Raw genomic sequence first — 26,211 nt, forward strand, 5'->3', positions numbered from 1 at the left:
GGCTTTCTGCCTTTGCCTTGGGAAAAAGATACAACAAAAACAGCCAAGAAGCAAAGAAAGGAGGGCCTAGCTTTTGAGTTTCTAGCTAGGATTTTGAGTCATGTGAGAGCAGTTCTGAGAAGAAAGGGCTTCTCAATTTCTAAAATCTTGGGCACCAAAGGACTAAGGGTTCAATTTATGCCATCGACTCCACTTTTAGGTAGAACAGTTGGAGAGTCACATGCTGGCTGGCCTTGCAGCTTTTCCTTCCCATTTCAGATGCCCTATCTACAGACGTCAGCTGGGAATCGAAAAGATAGAACAGAAGAGGCCTAGGGTGGAGGAGCACATACTTTCTTGCTTAAACTGACGTTAGTCATTGGGAGAATATCCAGATGAAATGGAATAGGGCAATGAGAAGACCTCTGAAAAGGATACTGATACATTAAGAAATAATGAAAAATCATGAGAGAGACTTTTTCCCAGAGATTTTTTTCTTTCATATTTGGGTATGTCTAGTTGGAAATTCATAAATTATTCTAAACTTTAATAAATGTGCAAAGGTACATGCCAGAAGCCACCTATAAATATCTCCTGAAAATAAACAGTTGAAAAATGCAATATAAGCTTCATCACTCTTCTCTTTTTGCTTCATGTCATTCACCCTAATTGAAATACATGGAAAATATTATATAATTGCAAAGTTTATTCCGGTTAAATCAAATTGTACTACCTGTTTGTTTATTTATTTATGTATTTATTCATTCCTTCACTCCATGTTTCAAGTTTTTATTTAAATTCTAGTTAGTTGATATATAGTGTAATACTGGTTTCAGGAGTAGAATTTAGTGATTCATCACTTAGGTGTAACACTCAGTGAAGTTGTGCTTCCTTTAGTCAAAAATTATTGCAAGGATTACTTTTCAATGATACTTTTGTTGTTGGGGGCCTAAATGTGTACAAATAAAGCTACTTAAATAAGTAAAAAAGATTTTGACTGTTTATGTCTATTGTGGGTCAGGCCTGAAGGACCACATTAGATGAGTCAGCTTGGTTTCCAGCTTCAGCCAAGATTCTAATTATTTGCCAGTTCTTCTCTTCTCTTTGCTCCCATAATCTTGAAACCAACAAGGCTTACAAATGTTCACTAAACATACCTGTAGGATTTTGGAGAAAACTTGCCTGAGTCACTTTTCAGATAACATCTGTTCTCTATCCCAGCCTCTTTCTCATGATTCAGTTCTGTCCTGAATTAATTAGACATCAAAATATCTCAGGACAATGTTTTTGTTTTTTCTTTTACAAAATTATTATTAAATGTAGGCTTAATGCATCATGATGCCAATAATTCCACATTCATGGTGTTTTGTTTTGTTTTATTTTGTTTTTTTTTTTTAAGGGGCTGGTGCCACTCTTTTCAGTATATTTGCCTTATAAGCTTCTCAGAAATTCAGAAATACAGGTTTTGGAAAGCCAGGGTCATTAACTGAGGTTGCCATAAAAGACCTATTTGCATGCTTGTTTTCCCAAAAACAACAGTAATGAGAAGAGATAAAAATGGACAACTACTAGTCTATATGCATTCCTTGTGGCAGTTGAGCAGAACATCCTTTTCTTTGTGCAGACACAGGTCACAGCAGGAATCACGGCTTAGGGACAGAGTTATAGTTGATTTAAGCCTCCCTCATTTCCACAGCCATGATAGCTTCAAGAAAACTGCAACACAGCCTCAAGTCAGCTCGGTCCCTGAACAGATTATAGTAATTTGCCCTTATTGTAGTTATCCACTAAGAGTTAGGTGAGCCCTCTCTGGAGACAAGATAACTTCACCAAAGCCTCTAAGGTATTTTTACACAATGTCCAATATTTAACAAAAATATATTAGGTAGGACCAAGAGAAGAAGCAGACAATGGAAACATACTTACAGATGGCTGAAATGTTAGAACGATTCACCACAGGCTTTAAAGTAACTGTAATTAAAATGTTCAATAAAATACATGATGGAATAGAGAATCTCACCCAAGGACTGGAATATGTTAAAAAACACAAATTCTATAATTCTAAAATTTTGGATCGCATATATGTTAGTTGTAAGTTATTAAGTATTAATGGAAAAGTCGTGAAGAGAGAGGAGGTGAAGTAAATGACAGCCTGGGAGGAGGCCTTTGGAATGCGGTCATGGCAAAGTAAAAGAATCCAAAGCAGTCTTCCTGGGTCTTGCACCTGCATTCCTGACATCAACATGGGGAGACAACGGAGCTACCTAGCAACAGTCTGCTGATGTATGCTGGAAGGAAGTTATCAGGGAAATGCCAAGCTCTTTAAATCCTAGGAACAGGGAAGGAAGTTTGAAAAATATACCTGCATACACCCAGAGAACTGTTAAATAAAGGGTTCAAAAACAAAGCCCTTGGACCATGATGGGGTCCAGGAAGGAGATATGAACAGTCCCAACCATAACACCCAGAAGGTACTGAACTTTTGAATATGTGGCCAGACACAGGCAAAGAAAGCATCTCTGTCTCAAAAGCAATCAGTTTCTCCAATTCATCTACTAAATTGTGTTGAAACATGTTTGTAATTTCAGAAAATCTTTTTTGAGCTATACGTGAATCCCCTTAAGTGTTTTTCTTATCTTTTGTTCAAATTATCACCATTCGCCTTCTGTGCCTCTGGTGTGTTAGAGCCTATGTTAATTCTTCTTCCCTTCCACTAATGCTTGGCTCTCTACCTTTGTTGTTATTTCTCTTGGAGCTGCTCATAGAGACTCAGTTTACCTGCATGCCCTAAGTGGTCAGCTGTTTTATACCAGGCAGCTTCCAGGAGGACACGTTTTTGTTTCTTGGTTATCTCCTGATCTCTTACATTTAGTGAGGTTATACCCTTCTTCATCTCCCAAGGGCTCAAAGAGTCTGGGTATGCTCATGTTGATCTTCCCTAGAGCATTAGAGATTCCACTGAGCCCAGATACCCTAGGTATGAATGCTTGTGGTTGCTTGCTTAGGACTCTGCCAGTTTTCCCAGAGTTCTCATTTGTACCATAGAGGAGGGGACCCAGCTACATACCACAACTTAGTTTTGAAGGCAATGAGTTACCATCACTATTATGTGTTGTTATTTCTCCTTTTTATGATGAACTCATTTTAAACCACAGATCAATTATTTTTACGGCTCATTTTTTTTATCCACCCCAAAGTATAAATTCAACAAAAGAGGTTTTCATTGGGTTTTTACTACTATATCTCCTAATGATGAACTTTGTGGAGTTGGCATCCAAGATCTACAAAACAAAAACAAAAACAAAACCCCACACCTATTCAAAATATGGTTATGGAATTGACTACTGCCTTGTAAGTTCTTTTGGGTTCCTGGACCTATATCACTATGTGCCACGTGGTAAAGCAATTCTTTTTACAGCTTTTCTTTGTGGCAACAAGGGTGAAACATTTCTTCTTAAACTGACTCATGACATCAGAAAGCCATGGCACCAGTGTGATATGAACAGAAACATATGGGAGCAATATTGAGTCATAATGACTACATAAGACAGAATAAGTTTATGTAAATTTTTTAAAATATGTAAATGAAAGCATAAAATTAAAACTTCTTATGGAACTTTGAAAATATGGATGGAAGTCCAAGTTTGAGAAACTTTCAGAAAAGACTGTCCCCAAAACTCTTTGCCTAGCCATGAGGCCCAGAGCCTAACCTCAAAAGCTTTATTAATGTTCATGGATTTGATATGCTAACTTCTAATTCCATTTCCTTTTTTAATATCTTGAAAATATTGATTACTTAGTTCCAATTCAAATATTTAAGCCAGCCTTTCACAAAAGTTCTAGAAGTAAATTTTTTTTTTAAAGTTATAAATCCTTTCCCTTTTATGGCTTAGTTTCCTCCAATTCACTTCATCTCCTCACTGCTGACTTCTGTTTCAAAACTTGGGAGACCTCATTTAGAAAGATCAAGGGCAAAAGTAATGCCTGATTTATCTGTAGAATTCAAAAAAACATTTAACTTCTAACCTCTTTGTAAATGATACATAAATAGATTCCTAATTTTCTTAGTTTCACTGTACCTAGTATATGCTGTGCTTCTGCTCAGTGAGAATCTGCTTAATTTCTTTTCCAAATGAAAAATCTGTAATGACTTTAGTCACTTACATTTACTATTATTGAAAATATATTTGTATTTCACTATTTGTTCTTTATTGATCCTATCTGTTTTATATTTTTTCTTTTTTTCCTTATTTTGAATTCACTAAATATTTTGTTCCTGCATTTCCTTTTTTATTAATTATACATTCTTTTGCTATTATTTAGCAGTTACTCTAGTGATGATGGCATGCATTCTTGACTTATTATTGCATAGTATATATTAATATTTGTACCACTTCCTAGATAACGTTAAAAATCTTTAAAAATTTTGACTCCATTTATTCCCTCACACATGTTGTGCTGCATTTAGTTCTATATATATTTAAACTACACAAGGCATTATAATAGCTGCTTTGTATAGTGTGTATTTGTTTAGGTTTATCCACATGTTTACTCTTTCTTTCCTACATTTCTGTTTTCTGTCTGGGAACATTTTCCTTATGCTTGAAGAACTGTCTTCACTACTTCTTTTAGTGTGAATCTTCTGGTGATGAATTCTCTTAGCCTTTCCGTGCTGATAAATGTCTTCGTTTTTCTCCGATTTGAAGAATATTTTCACTGAGTATAGAATTCTAGGTTGGTACTTGGGCATTTTTCAAACCCCTTTCCCTGTTCCTGTGATTTAAAAAACTTGGCATTCCCCTGATAACTTCCTGCCAGCATACACTGGCACACTGCTCCTCAGGCAATTCAACCATCTCCCCACAGTGGTGTCAGGAATGCAGGTGCAAGATCCAGGAAGACCTTGCTTCAGATTCTTTTACTTTACGATGGCTGAATTCCAAAGGCCTCTTCCCGGTCTCTGACATATACTTCACCTCCCTTTTGTCTTAGCCAACTTTCCCATTAATCTTTAATATCGGCAACTAGAAATGTACAAACACATTATCCAACATTTTCCATTATAGGAAAGGTATTAAGTAAATTTGTTCTTTATTGTTCTTTATTGGCATGTACTAAAATTTTGTGTAAAGAAATTTAAGGTTAGGACGGGTTAGCTATATTTCAGACTAGATAATTGTATCATTATTAAGTAAGCCCACCTCCCATCTGATTAGTAATTTGATTATTTAGGGGGAGAAATGCCAGCTAGCTGCTATAACAAACCAACCTCAGAATTTCAGAGGCCTAACACAATAGTTTACTTTGTGCTCAGTAGAATTCAACTGAATTTTTAGGGAGCAGCCTTTCATGTGGAATTCAGTGAGCCCATACTCTTAAATCCCTGGGATTCAGAGTCTTCCACTAGAAGCTCTGCATTCAACCAGCATGGGAAAAAAGAGAGTGACCAGAGGATCATGAATAGCTAGTTTTCATAGATTGAGTCTGCAAGTGGTGTTCATTACGTTCACCTACATTTTGTGGGCCAGAACTCAGTCAACAGCCAAATCTGAATGTACAAGAGGCTGGGAGATGTTATCTAGCTGAGTGTCCAGGAAAAAGAGTAAACTGGTTTAGTGGGCAGTCTTTACCACAGTAATTCAATTTAAAATCATTAACTTTTTCTAAACCATGCTCAATAAATTAAGAATTCTTTTTTTTTTTTTTTAGATTTTATTTATTTATTCATGAGAGACAGAGAGAGAGAGAGAGAGAGAGAGGCAGAGACACAGGCAGAGGGAGAAGCAGGCTCCTTGTAGGGAGCCCGACGTGGGACTCAATCCCGGGACTCCATCCTGGGACTCCAGGATCACGCCCTGGGATGAAGGCGGCACTAAACCGCTGAGCCACCTGGGCTGCCCAAAATTAAGAATTCTTTCATGTATGTCCAATCTGAGCTCAAAGCAACTTGCATATAGAACAAAAATTAATGTTTACTAAAGTATAACTTATCCCTATTAGTGTTTTTTTCTCTTTAACTTATACAAAGATAATAAAACTAATGGATTTTAAATAATTTATCGTATAGAGTAAATTTCACTTACTCAGACCACTGTTCCAAAATTACCACACTTAACATTAGAGACAGAATACTCCCTGAACTGACCTGGTGTTTTCTTTCCATTCCTGCCTTCAAGTCTTAGAGTGTGTATGTTGCAAAAGTAGAGAAGTATTCGAAAGAATTCAGTACAAATTCATGCTCACTTCAACTGTGCTGTCAGTGTTGTATGTCAACCACCACCACCACCACATCCTAGTGATAGCTCAGTGTTTTCCCTACCCTGGCTACTCCATTCTTCTCCTTTTTTATATTCCTGACCCTCTACCTTCAAGACATACTCATCACCTCACTCTTCATGCTTAAGCAATTTATTGCTCAATGACCACCTCTCCCTTCTCCACGTAGGCAGGGACCACATCTTTCGCATTCACATCTCCTTCTATAGTGGTATTTGGAGAATGACCAAATTAAGCTACTTAGGGTCACTCTAGCAGGGACCCCACTTTTCACCTCAAGATATGTCTCTCCATGCACCACTTTCACTTTCTTAACTCCTATCATGGGAGAAGATCTTTCCTTTCCTCATATTTTCTTACTTACCAAGTACCATCCCAGTATCTTTGAGTCTTCTTTCAATCATCTGTTCCTTCAGAATTTTTACTCTACTTTTCTACTGGTTTTCCTATGTCAGGTCTAAAAGTGTGAATAAGTTTACCTCAGTTTGAAAAGCCTTTATTTCACCCCTCTGCCAGTCAAACTTTTCATTTCTTTCTTTCCTTTCACAGCCCAAACCAACTGCTGCTTTCCAATGACTTCTGGCCCATGTACTCCTTCATCTTCCGCAATCTGATATTCTGTTCTGGGCTCCCGAAAGTCATCAGTGACTTCCTAGTTGCCAAATGGAATGATCTTTTCTTGGTCCTCATTTTCCTCAATTACTCTGCAGTATTGAAACTATTACGCACTCTGGCAGAGACTGCTGGCTGACCAGGGAATGTCCCATTCCTCCCTTCTTACCAGCATAACTCCAACGGTATTCCAAGTGGTGATCCATCCAACTAAGGAACAATATTTCCCAGCCTCTCTTGCAATAGGGTTGGCCTTATGAAATGTAAGCTGACAAGCTTGTATTTGTTAGATTAATGCCAGCTGCTCTAACAGACAAATTCTAAATTCTCACCAGATTACATAATAGTTGTTTTTTTTTTCTTACACAACACGAAAAATGTGTGTTGTTGGCCAACAGTAAGCCTTCTCCATGGTCATTCCAGGACCCAAGCTCTTTCCAAATATTTCCAATATTTCCAAATATTTCTTGTACTTCAAAGTCTTTCACATTCAGCTAGCAAATGGGAAAAGGGTGTGGAGGACGGCATGTAGGGCTACAGCTCAGCTATATGGCGACACATAACAATAAGGGAGGCAGAAAAATGTAGTTTATGTGACTGCCCAAGAAAAGGAAACAGATTTGATGGGCAATTAGCCGTCTCTGCTTTACAGCTAAGCTAATTCAGTAATGGATTCTGGCTCAGCCAAATCAGCAGACATGATTTGAACAGGCCACGGTCCCTGATCCATGACTCGGTGCATTCCAAGGCAGAAAATTTCATCTGATCAGTCCTCTAAGCCAAAGACTAGCATTTCTTCTTTACTCTCTGCCCTAACAAGTTAATCACTCAACATTTTGTTTCTCTTACTATTGTTGTGATAAATCATGACATAAGAATAGTTCCCACTCACAATCAGACTCATCAGCCCTTATAGTTAAAAAAAAAAAAAAATTAAGTTTGAAAACTACTGAGATAAGCAAATGGATGAGATAAGCTTACTATGAATTTGTATTTAAAATCCCCAAAGAGTCAAAATTGCAAAATTTGAGTTGTTGATTGTTGTTCACAATCATGTTTTTTGCCAAATATAAGAAAAATACAAAAAAAGAAAAAAAGAAAAATACAGATGAGGTTTATAAGACATACAGTGTCTCACTGCCCAGATCAGTAACTCTCCTGTTCATTTCACTCATTCTGCAGACTCTAAATCAAAGTCTTCTCCAACGTTCCCTTACCATACTTCCTCATTGACATGACGTTTACAGACTACCCTTGATCCACTGTCACAAGTGGCATGCCTGTGGATTACCCTTTGTTCAATTTATATCACTTTGTAATAGGAGCACGTTTATCTCAAGGTGATCACAGGAACATTAAAAGCCAAAATTTCTCCTCCTCTCTTCCCAATAATATTGCGAGTAATAATTCATCCCTAAACTCTGAAGTTTCTGACTCTTCCAGTTAGTTATTTGTTCTCAAGGTTTTCCTACTAAAATGTGTGTTATTTTAAATAATTCATCTTCCATATAAATTAGCATGGATACAGAGAAACAACTGATTCCAAAAGTCAATCAGAACTATTTCCTTTAGGTCTTCCTCCAGAGTCACAGCCAGGCATATGAAACAGTTTTGAGACCCAGACATTATACTTGCATGCAACTTATATTTATTTGAGCTGGACTTTCTGCCTGGTAGTTGAATACAGAAGAATATCTTAGCTTTTTAGAATAAGAGATAAAAAAAAAAAAGGAATAAGAGATCAAAATTGCTTAAAACTCAAGAATAGAGCCTTTCAGGACAAGGAAAAATAGAAGGTATCATGGTTATTCATCCATGCAGTAAACATTTACTGAGAGCCTATTGTGTGCCTAGCAGTGTGTGTTGGGACATGGGGGTAGGGAGCAAAGTTGAACAAGACATGACCCCTGCCCTTGACAGACTCAAAATGCAAACACACAACACAACACAATAAACATGATGGGACACTTGAGGGAGCCCAAGAGAGGTCACTTAGGTTTGGGGATGAGGGTGATGAACTCCTGTGAAGAATCTGAAGAAGACTGTTGAGTGAGCAGAGAGATGAAATAAAAATCCAAGACTATGCTAAGGAAAGCTAGATCAAAAACGGTTTGAATAAAAAACAGTATTGAGGAGTGCCTGGGTGGCTCAGTGGTTGGCTGTCTGCCTTTGGCTCAGGTCACAATCACAGGGTCTTGGAATCAGGTCCCGCATCAGGCTCCCTGCAGGGAGCCAGCTTCTCCCTCTGCCTGTGTCTCTGCCTCTCTCTCTCTCTCTCTCTCTCACACACACATCTCTGTGTGTGTGTGTGTGTGTGTCTCATGAATAAATAAATAGAATCTTTAAAAGAAAAAAAAAAAAAACAGCATTGAATGCTATGACCTAGGCATGAGCCCATCTTGCCTAAGGTCACCAGAAATGTGTGTATGGAGGCTCCTTTAAACCTTAAATAGGTATAGGTAGAGCTTAGGGGCCACTGCCCCTAGGTCTCAGCTGAGATGCCCATCAGCACTGTACTGGTAGTGGTCACTGTAATGTACCATGCAGATCCCCTCCCAGACAAAAGGACTTATTCCCCCAGATATCAGCATGTAGCCTTTAGCTGTCAATCTCCTCCAAGTACTGCTTTGTCTCAAGAGATTAGCTGCACCCAAGGCCATGTGCTCTTCCCTTAGGCTATAGTGCCTGGCCCACCCAAGGTGTAAAGGCCCTCACCTCCAACTCAGGATAACCTGGGGCCCCTTCAGCTTCTGAGTTTCTAATTGGTTTGGGTAAGACCTTTTAATGAAAGTGTATCACAACACAACTTCTCTCTCCGCCCAATTCTTCTTCTGTTCCTTTTCTTTCACAGATGTTAATACAAAAGCCCTCCCTAATAAATTACCTACATGCTAATCTCCATCTCAGAGTCTGCTTAACAGGGAACCAGCCACACCTTCCAACAACTTTCCTTGGAACCACAAGCAAAATGCCAGAAAACCTTAGTATTCAGTGAACAAACTATAGTCACAAACTATAGAGTTAACAAATGTATTACTCCACCCTTTATTTACTTGTAGGTCAACACCCGAAGATATTTTCAAAAATTCATGCTGATCTTCAGGGTTTAAATTACAGTCAAGTGAAAACTGAGAGTATATTTCTTTAAGTTCTGAATATACAGAGATTCTGATTCTTATTTACACGTGGTCACAAAAGGTCAACTGAGGTTGGCCAAGACACTCTCATTCCCTAGAATCTCTGAAGGATTTAATTTCTCACTTTGGCAGCAAAAGATATCAAAATGGAATCTCTTACTGGATAAAAGCCTGGGGGACCCAATAAAGCTGGAATCCAAATCTGACAAAATGAAGACTTTACTAAACTACCTGCAAATTTCAGCAAACAGATGCTAAAATGACATTTGCACAGACGTGGCCACAAGATATTATGTGGCCAGCAGAACTGTAGGGGACTGGCATGCTCTCTGATCCTGGTGGTAGCTCTGCCTCCCAACTTTTGAGCACACACAGGCAATCTGAGTCCTTTCTTTTTCTCTCACTTTCTTACCTTCTCTGCTCTTCTTTTTCTCCAAAGCAGAGGCTTAAGGAATCCAAAAATCTAGATGCCATTGTATCCTCATCACTTATTAGTTATGTGAGCTTGAAGAAGTTATTAACCTGAGTCTCGTTTTCCTTACCTGCAAAAAGGGAGATAAATAAAACTTCTTTGGTGTGGCTGGCAGGAATGAAAACATTAACCTCACTAGCAGAGCCATGCAAAGCATGTCATAGCACCATGCTTCACAGAAACATGAACTAACAGTGGTTCCCACCCTCGCTGCACAGTAGAATGAACTGGGGAGCTTCAAAAATATTGAAGCTGGGAAAGCATCCCCAGAGAGTCTGATATAATTGGTTGAGGATGCTGAAGCATCAAAAATGTTTAAAGCTCTCCAGGTGATTCCAGCCAAGGTTGAATAGAGCATACTGCTCTATGCAGATACTTTTACTTAAGCCACATAACAACCCTGTGGGTTTAGTACAATTATCCACCCTCCCCTCATTTTTACAAACAAGGAAATTGAGGTTTAGAAAGGTTAGAAGATTACTCAAGTGTACAAAACTAGTAAGGGGCCAAGCTGAGAGTTGAATTTACACAATATGACTCCAAAGAGCTTTATCTTTCCTTCTCTCCATTCTCCACTTTTCACACTCCACAACCTGAAATATTGCTTGCAGTTCATTAGAAGTGAGAGATGGATAAGATTTAGAAAAATAGTCAGGAAGGATCTAGGAAAAACTATTCTTTTTCCTTCTCCTCCTCTTCCTAAAACCAGGCCATGAGCATACACTTGCTTTCTGTTTAAAACCTTTTAAGATAATTATTACAGATACTTTATTGGAAATATCAGAAACCCAAAAAGAAATTTTCTACCATCTCTTCCCAAGTTTAAGTCAATGTTTCCTTTGCCTATGTCAACTTTTAGGTCTTGTCCATGAGCATATATGGTTTTTACAATTACAAAATCATAATTATATATTCACATTATGCCATGCGTATTTTCCCAGATTGTTTTATAAGCCAATTAAGCTGCCCAGTACAGTTCTGCAAATAATGAAGATAACTTACCAAGCCCAAGATGGGCCAGGATATCTTTATTAAAAATTTTCCTCTTACCAGAAAAAAAAAAATTAGCCTTACTATTCTGAAAACTGATATAAAAAGCTGTAACTATGTAAAAGTCACCGGACATGACATCTGCCTTCCTTTTTTTTTTTTTTTTTTTTTTTTTTTTTTTTTTTGCTGTGCACTGCTGACATTCCTCACTGCCATGCCCGGCACCAAAGAGCTCAAAATAAATGCATGATGCATGAACAAATTACGCTTTTCTTAGCTGAACAGTACATTCATAAAATCAGAATTCTTAGGAGACTCCAAAGTTATGCCTGAGAACAGAGCAGGGTAAACAAGAGCAAAGTGGGCAAGAAGGCAGCGGAAACCCAATGGCAAAGGCCAGCTACATTAGCCAGGAGGAAACATGTGGTTTCCTGAATTGTACTCATGAGAGGCCACCAACCTTTGAGGCATGACATATATAAACACTGTCAAGGATCACAGCTCTCCTTTCAGTCACTCTTCGGAGCTGTTTCTAAAAAGTTGCTTACATTTGTATGCTTCTGAGGAGGGTACAGAGGTAAAGGCAGCTGTGACAGAAAAACAAGGCTGCAAAGAATTGGAGTAGGTATGCTTCGGAGAACACCCCTGGACAGCATCCTTAGGGGAGGTTTTTTAAGCTAGAGTCCATGGGGCCTCCTCTGGACACCACAGTGGGACTTCAGGAAACTGGTAACACACTATAATTAGTGTAAATTGTGAGTGTATGTGCTTGTGTGTCTGTCGGTCTGTGTGTCTTTCTGGAAAGGAGGCCTCAGATGTCATCAGATTTTGTGTCTTTGGTTTTCAGAGCCTGTTCCTTCTTCCACTTGATCAACTCAAGTCGGACTATTCTAAACCCATCATGGGTCATTAAGGGCTGGAGGTGGGGATGAGTGGGAGAAGGTGGAAGACAAGGGAACTCACCCCATGGAATACCTTCTATTAACTGAGTCAACAGATGTGAAAGGATTTGAAAGTGCCTAGCGTGTATAAGGGCCTATAAATGTTAGCTGTTACAATTACTGTTGTTATTATTACTCTCTGCCAACACTTGGGTTTTTTCAACTTGACAGCAACTTTGGGAGGTCAGCATAAATCCCATATCCTATCTGCACAGAGATTTACCTAGATTGAGTAAACTAATTCAGGGCCACAGCCATCCAATTCCAGAGTTATCCAATTCCAAAGCTTAGATTCTTCATCTCTATCCCATGGCCTGAATTTCTGGCCAAGCTTTCAATCTGGAGGCAGATTCTCTGGCTTTCACATGGAAAGCTCAAGAGTCTTGCACTCTGTCGGAGTCTATCCATTAAAACAAGCACTGTTCCTAAGTATAGGCTTCTGGAAGCCAAGCATAATCTACTTGCTTGTGTAATATGGTCCCAATAATCCCACTCAAATTTCACACTCAAAGCCAGTTGCTCTTCTCTCTTGTCAAGTGTTACAGAAAGAAATCACACTTATCACCATGAACTCCCTTGCCCCTATGATGCAGGCAAGTCAAAGACCAGAAGGGAACAAATGTTTTCTAGTAGTCACAAACCAGAGTGAGAAAGCTCTAAACCAAGTCTACTGTTTTCTGGTTTCCAAATCCATGCTAAAAACTGCAGTTAAATTTCAGCTACCAAAACAGCCTTCCTTAAGACAGGTGAGAATCCTGACAGCGGCATTGTACTGAGCACATCCTCGCGGGTCTGCACTTTACAAACGTCCTCTCTATACCTCAAGAGCCAAGCAGGCTGGCTAGATGTTAACTCCTTGAGAAGTTAAGCAAGGCCCTCAGGGTCACAAAAGCAGTGCGTGGCAGGCAGAAGAATCAGGACTCGAACCCTGGGCTAGACGATAACAGCATTAGTGCTCTTACCCATACCCCTACCCAGGGCCAACATCTCTTCTTGGTTTTGCCTGGAGCCACTTCCCTGAAATCTAACCAACCTCTCCAGAGGAGAGGGCACGGAAGCGACACAAGGTACGGGTTCCAGGACCACTTCCACCGCTTACTGGCAGTTACCTTGGGCAAACAGAACTTAACCACGCAAGGCCTCCTGTTCCTCGCCTCTAGCCTCTACAATCGAGGTCATGGTTCAGCCTGCACGGACCAGGAAGACAATGCGCGCTAAGGCTTGAGTAGGATGCGAGTGCGGGTTACCTTGACCCTTCCTCAGCGCACTGATTCAAAAGCCAGTAGTGTTTCCCAGCCTGCCCTCCGTGCTTGTGTCCCAGCTCCGCCGCCACGGCGTCCCCACGCCCTTCTCCGCCCTAGCAGCCTCCAATCCAGCGGTTCTCTTGCCTCGTCCGTAGGAAGGATGGGCCCCGGGCGCTCAGCCTCTGGCTACTTTTCTCTCTTTCCGCCTCGGGGCACTAGGGCTCGGCTCTCCTCTGGGCGCCGCGGCGGGGCGGGGATCTTTGGGCGGCTGTCGGGGGCTCCGCACAGCCAGCGCGGGGTGCGCAAGCGGCCCGCCCCGGGGGGCGGGGTGCGACCGAGGGTTTAGATAGGAGGCGCCCGCCGAGCGGAACACCCCGCAGCCGGCGCAGCTTCCTCGGCCGCGCGGCCTCCCGTCCCGAGCCGCGCGCGCAGCCGCCGGGGGTGCCCGCCCGCCGGCGCCGGGGCCCCTGGCCCTTCCGCAGCCCCGCGCCTGCCCGCCGAGCCGCCCGCCATGCGGCCGCCGCTCTACCGCTGCCACAACACCACCTCGGTGGAGAAGGGCAACTCGGCGACGATGGGCGCGGTGCTCTTCAGCGCAGGTCTCCTGGGCAACCTGCTGGCCCTGGGGCTGCTGGCGCGCTCCGGGCTGGGCTCGTGCCGGCCGCGCCCGCCGCCCTCGGTCTTCTGCGTGCTGGTGTGCGGCCTGACGGTCACAGACTTGCTGGGCAAGTCCCTCGTGAGCCCTTTCGTGCTGGCCGCCTACGCGCAGAACCGGAGCCTGTGGGGACTGGCGCCCGCGTCGGGCAGCTCGCTGTGCCAAGCCTTCGCCTTCTTCATGTCCTTCTTTGGGCTCGCCTCGACGCTGCAGCTCCTGGCCATGGCCCTGGAGTGCTGGCTGTCTTTGGGGCACCCCTTCTTCTACCGACGGCACATCACCCTGCGCCGCGGCGCGCTCGTGGCGCCCATCGTGGGCGCCTTCTGCCTGGTTTTCTGCGCGCTGCCCTTCGCGGGCTTCGGGAAGTTCGTGCAGTACTGTCCTGGCACCTGGTGCTTCATCCAGATGATGCACGAGGAGCGCTCGTGGTCGGTGCTGGGCTACTCAGCGCTCTACGCCAGCCTCATGGCGCTGCTGGTCCTCGCCATCGTGCTGTGCAACTTGAGCGCCATGCGCAACCTCTACGCCATGCACCGGCGGCTGCGGCAGCGCCCGCGCTCGGGCGCCCGGGACCGCGCGGAGCCGGGCGCGGACGAGAGGGACGCGGCGGCGCAGCCCCTGGAGGAGCTGGACCACCTGCTGCTGCTGGCCCTCATGACCGTGCTCTTCACTATGTGCTCCCTGCCTTTAATAGTGAGTCCCGGCGCAGGAGCGCGGCCCGCCGCGGGGGCGGGAGGCAAGGGTGGAGGCTGTTGCACGCCGCGCAGGAGGAGCTGCTCCCTGGGCCCCGAGCGTGTCTTGGCTTTCCCTCCAGAGCCCAGATCTGAGTTCCTTCCATAGCCCCGAGGACACAGAAGCGGGTTTGTTGAACCAGAACGGGGAAAGTCAGAGAAAGGAAGGGAAAGACAGAGTCTGATCGCGTCTTCGTAGCCCCGCAGAAGCTCTCCGCTTAGCAGTACCCTCGCCCCTCTCCTTCCCTCTGGGAAGATCTCGGGCTTATTTTTGCGCCTCGGAATTTTGAAGAGCGCGATGTGATTCCTCCTTGGCAGTACGAGTTCTTCCCTTCCCGGGGGCTAGGCACTGTGTTTCAGTCCTTAGACCTGCCCATGATTTTAGTGGCACCGGATATAGGCAAATGTACCTGGGAGTTTTCCCGCAAAAGGTGTTAGCGTGGCCAAAGAATAAGGGGAGGTGTAATCCTTCCAGAGTGATATGCCCAGATGAGAGAGTAAAGCTAGATTTTTTTTTTTTAAAACTACGTCAACTTTGAGGAGTGGTGGCTGCTGTTCCTGGTGCTGCCGCCACGGAGGATGGTGGCCATGGAGGTGGGAGGTTGTTTGGACAGGTAGGGGTGTGGGCACAGTTCAGCCAATGGTGTCGTTTTGATAGCCTGTCCTGACAGGCCTTGTGTCTGTCTTGGCAAGCGAAGTGACATGAAAGCCATTATCTCCGGTTTCAGTTGACTAACGGGGGTGGTGGTGGAGATTGAATTACTTCGTCGTTTTGATGGTATTTCCTCCTGGAGTCCCAGCCAACACTTCTGGGAGCGGCTGATGCGATGCTGAGAAGACTTGCCCCCAGCCCCAGGGTGCTTGTTCAACAGGAGCAACATTTAAATAAATTTATTGCTAATTCAGTGCTTTTGAATGCTGAGACTTCTGTGAATAGGAATGTTAAGTTTCTTATGGCAACGTAGCAATTTTGGATGATACTTTCAAGATTGGATCAAGGTGAAATATAATGGGATTTTCCTTAAACGAAGGCTTTCATGTGTGGGAACAGAGTTGTCTGTGGCATCATCATGCAGGGTTAAGGTCAGAATTCCCATAAATAAATAAATCTATATCTGTATGAATAGGTAAGATATAGACATAGATATGAAGCAGTGGTTCTCAAACTTTAACTTGCTCGGAATCACCAGTAGGACTTTGAAAAACACAGATGCCTGCCTCCTCTCCCGAGTTTCTGATTCAGATGTTTTTGAAGAATTCTTACTTTTAATAAGTTCCCAGGTGAGGTGAAAGCTGCTGGTAGGGATCCCATTTGGAGGACCACACTCTAAAGCAGAAGTTGGCACACCACAGCCCACACTCCAAATCCATCCTGCCTGCTGTTTTTGTACAGTGGGTGGAATTAAGAATAGTATTTACAAATGAACTGATTTTGCAATCTATTTGATGATAGTGAACAGGAACTCTAAACCCCAATTAATTCAAATACTATTCCAAGAAAAAAAAAAGGTTTTGATTTTTCTCCATAGTAGACATGAACTACTGCCCCCTCAAATACTTAATTATTATTACATTTTAAATTTCATGGATGAAAGTTGTGGAAATGTGTTTTCTCTCTTGTTACAAAAGTACCTACCAAACACTCACCATTTGCCTCTTGAGCTATAAAACCTAAAACACTTATTGTTTGAGCTATAAACTTAAAACACTTACTGTTGGGCTCTTTACACAGAATGTTTGCAGACCTCTGCTTTTTTTTTTTTTTTTGCATATTTTTTTATTGGAGTTTGGTTTGCCAACATATAGTATAACACCCAGTGCTCATCCCGTCAAGTGCCCCTCTCAGTGCCCCTCACCCAGACCTCTGCTCTTAAGTAAATAGCCTTAATTACCTGTGCTGTGAAAAAGCAGACAGTAGCCAAATGCATGTATATCATGTCCTCAGTTGGAATGTCTTGGTAATAATAATGCAGAAAAGACAGAATAGAGTATAATGTGAGAGTATTGCATTTGGACATGTCTCTCAGGGACTTGAATAACTTAGAGGGGATTGTGAGGATAGAAAGAAATAATGGATTTGAAAATGATTTTTTTAAAGATTTTTTCCCATTTATTCATGAGAAATACAGAGAGAGAGGCAGAGACACAGGCAGAGAGAAGCAGGCTCCTCGCAGATTGCCCAGTGTGGAACTCGATCCTGGGACCAGGATCACACCCTGAGCCAAAGGCAGACACTCAACTGCTGAGCCACCCAGGCGTCCCTGAAAATGATTTTATTAAAAAAAAAAACTGTAATGTTCCAAAGATAAGCAATGCAGACAGCATTCTTCACAGGAACTATAACTTTCTAGAAAGGATAAGGGCTTTAGCATAATACATGGGTTTGAATTAGCCTTCATCACTTACTAGCTATGATAGTGGCTCAAGTATCTTTTCTAACATCAATTTTCTGATCTATAACAAGGATAACCATACTTGCCTGTAAGATAGTTGTGAAGATTTGAATGAATAAAAATAAAGCACCTAACCAGGTGTCTGGCCTCAAAAATTAGTACCATTATTATTAATTATGATTTCCATTTATTATTATTGCCTCCTGGACATAGAAAATTAACCAAGAAATATGATCTCCTCAGGAGATAGCATTATTTTCTTTTTTAAAGGGTTTTAATTTAAATTCCAGTTAGTTAACATACAGTGTAGTATTAGTTCCTGGTGTACAATATAGTGATTCAGCAAACACTTCCAAATATCCTCAGTGGGCATTACTTTCTAATGCAGTGGTTTTCTAACATGTTTTGGTCTAAGGAGCCCTTTTCACTCTTAAAATTATTAAGGATGCAAAGAACTTTTATTTTTGTAGATTATAGCTATCAGTATTTATCATATTGAAATTTAAAATAAGAAAAAATTTAAGTATTATTGCAAAACAAGTTAACAAAACGTACTTTTGTTTTTGCAACAAAAGAGATGCATAGGTGTAAGGAAAACATTAGGCTTTCACAATGATTTAAGAATGAGAATAAAATTATAGAGATTATAGCAGGTAAAACAGAAAAAGAGCACAGAAGTGTTAAGAGCACAGAAGTATTGAAAACAGTCTCTGAAAATGTACATATGTGTATACCCCAAATCAACTACCTTAGAAAGGTCTAAAAACACAAGAATACACAGTATATATTCCATTAGCCATGGAAGTGATGATGTCATTACACATCAGGTATCTTTGATAAAATTTATGAGTAAAAAAGGCAAGTAATTTCTTTTTTATGAAAATAGTTTTGGGATCCCTGGGTGGCGCAGCGGTTTGGCTCCTGCCTTTGGCCCAGGGCGCAATCCTGGAGACCCGGGATCGAATCCCACGTCGGGCTCCCGGTGCATGGAGCCTGCTTCTCCCTCTGCCTGTGTCTCTGCCTCTCTCTCTCTCTGTGTGTGTGACTATCATAAATAAATAAAAATTTAAAAAAAAAAGAAAAAAAAGAAAATAGTTTTGACCCTGAAGACACACTCACAGAGAATTGAAAACCTCTACACTTTGAAAATCGCTTTTCTACGGAATGAGTCTAACAATTGGAAAGAGTAAAGCTATATATGAAGGGACAAAAGAACCTTAAAAAAAAAAAACCCTACTCATAGCATGAATATTGTATTTCATTAAGCCAGTGAAAAGTATGTTGGGTTTGATTTTTTTAAATTAATTTTGCTATAATGCTGCATTAGAGCAAGATACTTAACCAAATTGAATTCTCAAATTTCCAACTTGAAAACTTTCTTGGGAAGAAAACACAGGGAATATCGAATGAGCTTTAGAAGCAGTTTGCGGCAATTCTCTAATGCATATAACATATTTTAATCAAAATTAATTTACCTGAGAGGCTTACAATGTATTGGAGGTAGGTAGAGAAGCAGGGACAGATGAGAAAGGAATCTAATGATAGATTAGATAGATCTAATAATAGCTGAGAGGTTTACAAGCCAGATAAGGATAAGTATGAACTTGTGTAATTGCATATATCAGAATCCATGGAGTCAGAGAAGTGATGAAGGACATCCTACAAATATTGAGATAACTCATGTATGTATTCATTCTGGTGGGCAAAAAAGAATGGGTAAGATGCTCCTTTCAAAGAAAGCTGGCAGATGTATGTAAGGGATGGTGGGCAAGACCTACACCCAGGAAAAAATGTTGAAAGTGGATTTAAAGGTCTAGAGCAGAGGATTTGGTCTAAGGTGTTGTGATGGATGAACATGATAGAAGGGGCTGTTGGAATCCAGAGAGCTCTCTCCTCACAGGGATGTCCAGCTATATAAGGCTCCAGCAAATTGGCAATGGCAACATTGTCTTAATGGACTCCTAAATTGACTCCTAAATGGACTCCTTAATGGACTCCTCAACTCCAGTTGAGGGCGCTCTTCTCACATCAATTAGCTGTGTGAATTGAACGACTTTAAACATATGTGGTGTATAATCTGAGATTACTCTTTAATCCAATCATCTTTCATAGGAAAAGTTTATAAAGTGTGTTCTAGAGAGTTGTATTGAGCAACAGAGATCTTTTGAAAGTCTAAATTGTGTTCAAGTTGATAACTTTTTTCAGGATTTATAGACTATGTGTTTTCATTACTGTCATAAATGAATTAATTTCTGTCACATTTTTAGACTCGATCAGTAAAAAAATTAAAAAGCCAGGTGTAGAACAATACATTTCTAATATAAATCAAGTGACTGGAAAATACAAATAACCTAGTTATATGCAATAGAACTGACACGGATGAATACTGCATAGGAATAAAATGGTTTCAGTTATGTAGATGTCATTTAGTTACTCAGATCCTAACTAATCGAATACTCTGAAATAGTTGGAATTATATATCACTGTACTCCACTTTCAAGAGGAAGGAACAAACGTAAAAACAAACTTACATAAAGTATTTGCTTTTTAAATCAAATGTATAGCCTATGGTCAACCATTTATTGAATTCAGCATGTAGCTGGTACCTACAACATTCAAGACACTGTAATTCACTGTGAGGATATAAAATGAGAAAAATATCACATTTGCCTACACAAGCTGAGATACTGAGTGAGGGCTGGAGTGATTGGGGCCATGAGGGAGTTTAGAGGAGAAAAGGAGTCACTACTAATTGATAAAATAATAATACTACCAAATTTTTGAGTTCTTATGTGCTGGGAGCTGTCGTCAAGGTATAAACCATCGTATTCAAACTTCCTAACAGTGATGGAAGGAAAGTGGGTACAATTATCCCCATCATGCAGATGAGGAAATGGAATCATTTGCCCAATTTCACACAGCTAGTGAGAGGATTTCATCTGACCCCATAGTCAGACTCTAAAGCCAATGGGCTTAACCACTACTGCCAAGAGACTTCCAGAAGGACTTTGTAACAGAGATAAACCCTGAAAGGAGCTAGGATTTGGACATGTAAAATCCAAAAGATTTTAAAGTGAAATGCTCAGTTTTGACATTTGTGAAATGGAGATAATGATCATCCTGCATAGGATTTTTGTGAGGGTGAAATGAAGTTTTTAAAATAAAATGCTTATTTACAGTACCTGGATATAGTTAAGTCCTACATGGGCATTAGCCATTAGTAGTACTAGTAGTAGTAATCAATTATGATAGGAGAGGGCGTTTAGATATGAATATATCTTCTTTTTCTTTAAGATTTTATTTATTTATTTATTTGAGAGAGAAAGAGCACGAGCAGGGGGAGGAGGAGAGGGAGAGGGAGAGAGACAAGCAGACTCCCCAGTGAGCTCACAGAGCTCCATGCAGGGCTCCATCCCAGGACCCTGGGATCATGACCTGTGCTGAAGTCAGATGCTTAACCGACTAAGCCATCTAAGGCATTCCATGAGTATCTTTTCTTCTTCGCCTTCGCCTTCTCCTTCTCCTCCTCCTCCTCCTCCTCCTCCTCCTCCTCCTCCTTCTTCTTTTATTTGTTCATGAGAGACACAGAGAGAAAGAGAGAGAGAGAGGCAGAGACATAGGCAGAGGGAGAAGCAGGCTCCACGTAGGGAGCCTGATGTGGGATTCAATCCCAGGACTCCAGGATCACACCCTACGCCAAAGGTAGACTCTTAACCACTGAGCCACCCAGGTGTCCCATGAGTATCTCTTCTTAAGTGGGGTAGATGGCAATGTCCGAGCCCAATGAAATGCTCTATAGAAAAAAGAGTAAAAGGTAAGGAAACAATTATGAGAAAACACATTTCATGTTCCTTGATTGCCCCCAAATGGGTCTGGTCTGGGCAGTTTTTCATGTCCCCCTCCACAAACGTGGAGCTTATATACTTTCTGTCCCATTAGAGTCCATTTTGTCCCATTATGGATTTAGAATCTCGATAGGCATGGGGAATGGAGTGGCTGGCCTCCAGCAGAGTGGGAGCTGACTGGAGTGCTGGCAGAAGCGTTGGCCATCGTGGCTTAGTGACCGGAAAAGCCACGGGAGAGGGCAGTTTGCAGAACTCCACAGACACCGCAGGAAAGATCAAGACAATAGGGGAATCAGGCCCAAGTAAGTAGGCTTCTATTTCTGTGTGTGTGTGTGTGTGTGTGTGTGTGTGTGTGTGTTCTAGTCTGAAAAGAGGGTGTCAACTACAGAAAGGTAACCATCTATTCTGAGAATAATTCACTCAAGTTAGCAGGTCCTTTTGTCAGTCTCCTTCGATCTTCTCACTGGAGTATTTCCTGTCTCCTCACGTTGATTAAAAGTTTCTGTTTCATTGTTGTCTCCATACATGTGACATTTCACAAGTAAGGCTTCTCTCTGGGCTAATCAGAGGACGGGAAGCAGGCAGAAGAAAGAAAGAACTGAAGAAAAGAAAATCTCTGCATTTATGAAAATGTGGTGACCCTGTCTGTAAAAGACTGGGTGGACTGGATCTGCCCCACCTCAGCTCTTCCTCTGTGTGGCAGGGACCTGGAAACCCCAGGCCTGCAGCCTCACAGCAGGCAGAACGGCCTCCAGGGACTGAGCCCGGGGCTCCCAGGGGAGCCTCCCTTCCACACAGCCCTCAGGTCAGCCCTGCACCTGCTAGGCTCCTGCCTCACCCGGTAGCTGCAGTGGCCGTTGCTGCTTACACATTTGCCAAAAACGAATATTCCAAGCGGAGTCTTTATGTTCGTACGAAATTAATGTTTCTAAAGTGAGGTAAGTGCATTTATCTCTACCATCAACCTTTCAATATCATAATGGGATTTTTTTTTTCTTTAAACAGTATCGTGCTTACTATGGAGCATTTAAAACTGTCCATGAGAAAGATGGAAACACTGAAGAAGTGGAAGACCTCCGAGCCTTGCGTTTTCTATCTGTAATCTCCATTGTGGATCCTTGGATTTTCATAATTTTCAGAACACCAGTATTTCGGATGTTTTTCCACAAGATTTTCATAAGGCCTCTTATGTACAGAAACTGGCCGAGCAATTCGTGCCGAACGAACATGGAGTCCAGTCTGTAACAGTGTTTTACCATCTAGTCTCTGGTAAACTGAGGAATACGAATACGTTATACTTTGTGTCAAAGAACCATGATTTAAAAAAAAAAAAGAAACAACTTAAAATTTAAAAGTTATCTCCTATAACAAAGCATCTAAATGTATTTTCAAAACTATTTGATAGCTGGTAACATCTTTAACAATGTGTGGTCACTCTATATTCATGAGCCCGTTCAGTAGATGTTTTCATTTCGAGTTGTCAACAGCAACTACAATTTCACATATTGTAACCAATGTTAAAAGTCTTAAAGCAATGATACTTTTTGTTCCAACATTTGTGCTTGGTGTCCCTAAATTTTAGAGAGGCCTAGAGACCTCTAGGTCTTTATTCAGATCCAACAGAAACACCACTGTTTACAGTTATGCGAGGTGTATTCTTAAAATTTCCTACCCTATTCATTTCTAGTGAAACTTGATTTATTTTGTAGCATAATAGCCTGAATTATAGATGCTCCACAGAGAAGTGAGGTGGGAAATATAGCCAGGTCAGGGTTTGGTGAGACCTTCCCCAGCCACCCTTTGGAGGAGGCCCATGTAGGGAGGCAATCCATAAATAAGCAGATGCAAGGCAAGGTGTGAGTATGGCCCACAACCCAGAGAAGAAAAATTAGTCTTTATCTTTTGAAGTCTAGTTTCTTGTGTGTTAGGGCAGGCATCAAAATTTGGGAGTGGGTTACAAAATGTTTCGATTTTTGGAAACTTCATTTTATAGGTTTATCATATTGATGGATTCTTTGCAGGAGGAGTTCATGCTTCTTTTGAAAAACAGTGATGTATGACTTATCAGAGCGTCATGTTTACCGCATTTTTCTGTGTGAAGCAGCAGGGCATTCAGCACAGAGCAAAGTCCACCCAGGACTCAGTCAGCCTTAATTGAGGATGGTAGCAACAACCTCAATGACTACCTGTTAACAGCCATATTCAGCTTTTTGTGGAAACATAATAAGTAAGATTATGTTGAGGTTCCTGAGAGCTATGCTTTCAAAACCAGAGCAGGATGTGGCTCAGATGTAGCACAACTGAGCACTTTAATTGTACATTTAAATGTTTACAGAGGTTAGCAACACTATGACCAAAAGGGGAAAGTGGGGAAAACACAACTGCAGCTAATAAACCAAACAAGAAACTCTAAACCCAGCTTGTAGGTAAGAACGTTCACCTTTGGTAAAAGAACACACGGGAATGTTAGAGAGGTTTCAGCCCGTCTGAGATCTCCTTGTACTCCAGCACACTCAAAGACTCTGAGCTGGAGAGCTGGCTACATTTGAATAGTCCCAGGACCTCCATTCAACCATCCCTTCCAGAGACAAGAATATTTGTCGTATTTCCATCTTAGCAGCAACCCCATTTTCAACCTCTGATTTATCTCACAGATGTATTAACCTAGATAGATATGTGTGTGTGTGTTTTTGTGTGGTATAGCAAAACTGTGAAATGGCCAAATTAGGAATATACAAGTTGTAATTTTAGAGTATAACATGACAAAAATGGATTTGTTTTCAAGTGTAACGTTCATTTGTGTATTTAATGTGTAAATATAATACGTGTTCTATTGTCAGAGGAAGTACTTCTTTTTTTGTGTTTTCCTTTTGGAAAATATGTATGATAATTGTCGAGCCAATTTGATAAGTTCTCAGATGAATCAATAAAAATAATTTTATAGTATTGGCAGAGAAAATTTCTTTAAATGAAAGAAAACTGTTTAGCTTTCTTTTTTGAATAAACAGTTGCCAATAGTATTTCATTTTCTAGGGTTTATTTAATAGTATGAATTTTTATATGCTCTTCTATTCAAATTTATATTACTCTAAACAAGTTTGCGTAGCTTTGTCTAAGGACTTAATAATCCTTTCTGTTTAATACAAAATGTAAATATACCATCCTGATGAAATCCATATTAATTTAGAAGTCAACTCTTCAATGATCTTTTATTTGTTTTCCATTTATTCATTAGATCATTAAATAAGGCTTCATTGACTCATACCTTTTGTCAGGTAATTGGTTAGGTGCTGAGGAAAAGAATACAGAAGACTCAACCCTGGCCCATGAGTTTCTCATTGTTGAGTGGGGAAGACAGATTCATAAGCAGTTATAAAAGAGTACAGAAGTCCCAGTCCAATTAGAAGAGGAGGTCTGAACTAGGGGTTGTTTGTAGGACCGTCAGGAGAACTTAACAGTGACAAGATGCTTAAGTCAACTATTGAAAATGAGTAGGAAGTTTGGCTAAAAGACCCCAAGAGATAACTTATAAAAGAAAAACTACATATGGTTAATAATTAGAAAATTTTTCAGCCTAATCAAAAAAATGCACAATTAAAGTCAAATTATCAAGTTTAAAACCCCCGAAATGTATAAATCTCAATAGTAACCCTGGGTGGCTCAGTGGTTGAACGACTGCCTTTGGCTCAGGGTGTGATCCTGGGTCCTGGAATTGAGTCCCGCATCCGGCTCCCCACAGGAAGTCTGCTTCTCCCTCTGCCTATGTCTCTGCCTATCTGTGTCTCTCATGAATAAATAAATAAAATCTTAAAAAAAGAGAGAAACATGACTGATGAGTTTATAAATTTGACCACCTTTTCTTGATAGCAACCCAACAATGCATATCAAGAATCTAAAAGTGTTCTTTTTTACCATCCCAGTAATCCCACTCTAGAATCCTCTAGAATACTCAGAGGGGCTGTCTCAGTTATGTACTAAGCTCTTCCTTGTAGCATTATTTATAATAGGAAAAAATGAAAAAAAAAAAAAACATCCAAAGACCAGAACAAGGGTTAAACAAACTCTTCAGATACATTATATGGTTGATCTTTAATAAAACAACACAGGTTTGAACTGTGCAGATCCACTGATTTGTGGATTTCTTTTCAACAAATATATTGGAAAAAAATTTTGGAGATTTGCAACAATTTGGTTTTGGAAAAAGACAAACTAGTATTAACTAGAAATACAAAAACAAATTAAGAAAAAGCTATTATTGTAAGAATATAGTATATAACATACAAAATATGTGTTCATTGACTGCTTATGTTATTTGTAAGGCTTCCAGTCAACAGTATGCTATTTGTAGTTAAGTTTTGGGGGAGTCAAAGGTTATATGAAAGTTTTTGACTGTTAGGGGTGTAGTTGGGGTCCCTGACCTCCTTGTGTTCAAGGATCGATCGTATGCACACAGATGAACATGAGAATTATGTAGCCATTAAAAAAGTTTTTTTCAAATAATTTGTAAAAATTGAGAAGGAAATTTACAATGTAATATTAGGTGAAAAAAAGCATGAGGGCAACCCAGGTGGCTCAGTGGTTTAGCACCACCTTCGGCCCAGGGCCTGATCCTGGAGACCTGCGATCGAGTCCCACATTGGGCTCCCTACATGGAGCCTGCTTCTCCCTCTGCCTGTGTCTTTTCTCTCTCTCTCTCTCTTTCTCTCTCTCTCTCTCTCTCTCTCTCAAATAAATAAATAAGATCTTAAAAAGAAAAAAAGCATGATACAAACTTTTAAGGTATGATCCATAAATATATATGCATAGAAAATACCTTGAAAAAGTGAATCAAAGAATCAGAAGTGTGAACCACAGTTAACCTTTTCATATGGACTTTCCCCCCTAATTCTTTGCATTTTCCAAGTTTTAAAGTAAGTCCATGGGGATGCCTGTGTGG

The 26,211-nt window shown here is 40.9% G+C and overlaps 1 protein-coding gene and 1 long non-coding RNA gene across 2 annotated transcripts; one reads left to right on the forward strand and one right to left on the reverse strand.

Annotated features, from left to right (window-relative positions):
- Positions 1-7,905: 7,905 nt before the first annotated feature.
- LOC140639958 (uncharacterized) lies at positions 7,906-14,020 on the reverse strand. Its single transcript, XR_012036614.1, has 2 exons — positions 13,655-14,020; positions 7,906-10,546 (listed from the first exon to the last, which is right to left on the reverse strand). It is a non-coding gene; the product is annotated as an uncharacterized lncRNA (long non-coding RNA).
- A 96-nt stretch (positions 14,021-14,116) lies between these two features.
- Positions 14,117-24,221, forward strand: PTGDR (prostaglandin D2 receptor). The gene is made up of 2 exons (XM_072838559.1): positions 14,117-14,999; positions 22,281-24,221. The coding sequence occupies exons 1-2, from the start codon at positions 14,163-14,165 to the stop codon at positions 22,518-22,520; spliced, it is 1,077 nt and encodes a 358-aa protein (XP_072694660.1). The 5' UTR covers positions 14,117-14,162; the 3' UTR covers positions 22,521-24,221.
- The last annotated feature ends 1,990 nt before the right edge of the window (positions 24,222-26,211 follow it).

This window comes from Canis lupus, chromosome 9 (genome assembly GCF_048164855.1).
Source record: "Canis lupus baileyi chromosome 9, mCanLup2.hap1, whole genome shotgun sequence".
Classification (NCBI taxonomy): domain Eukaryota; kingdom Metazoa; phylum Chordata; class Mammalia; order Carnivora; family Canidae; genus Canis; species Canis lupus.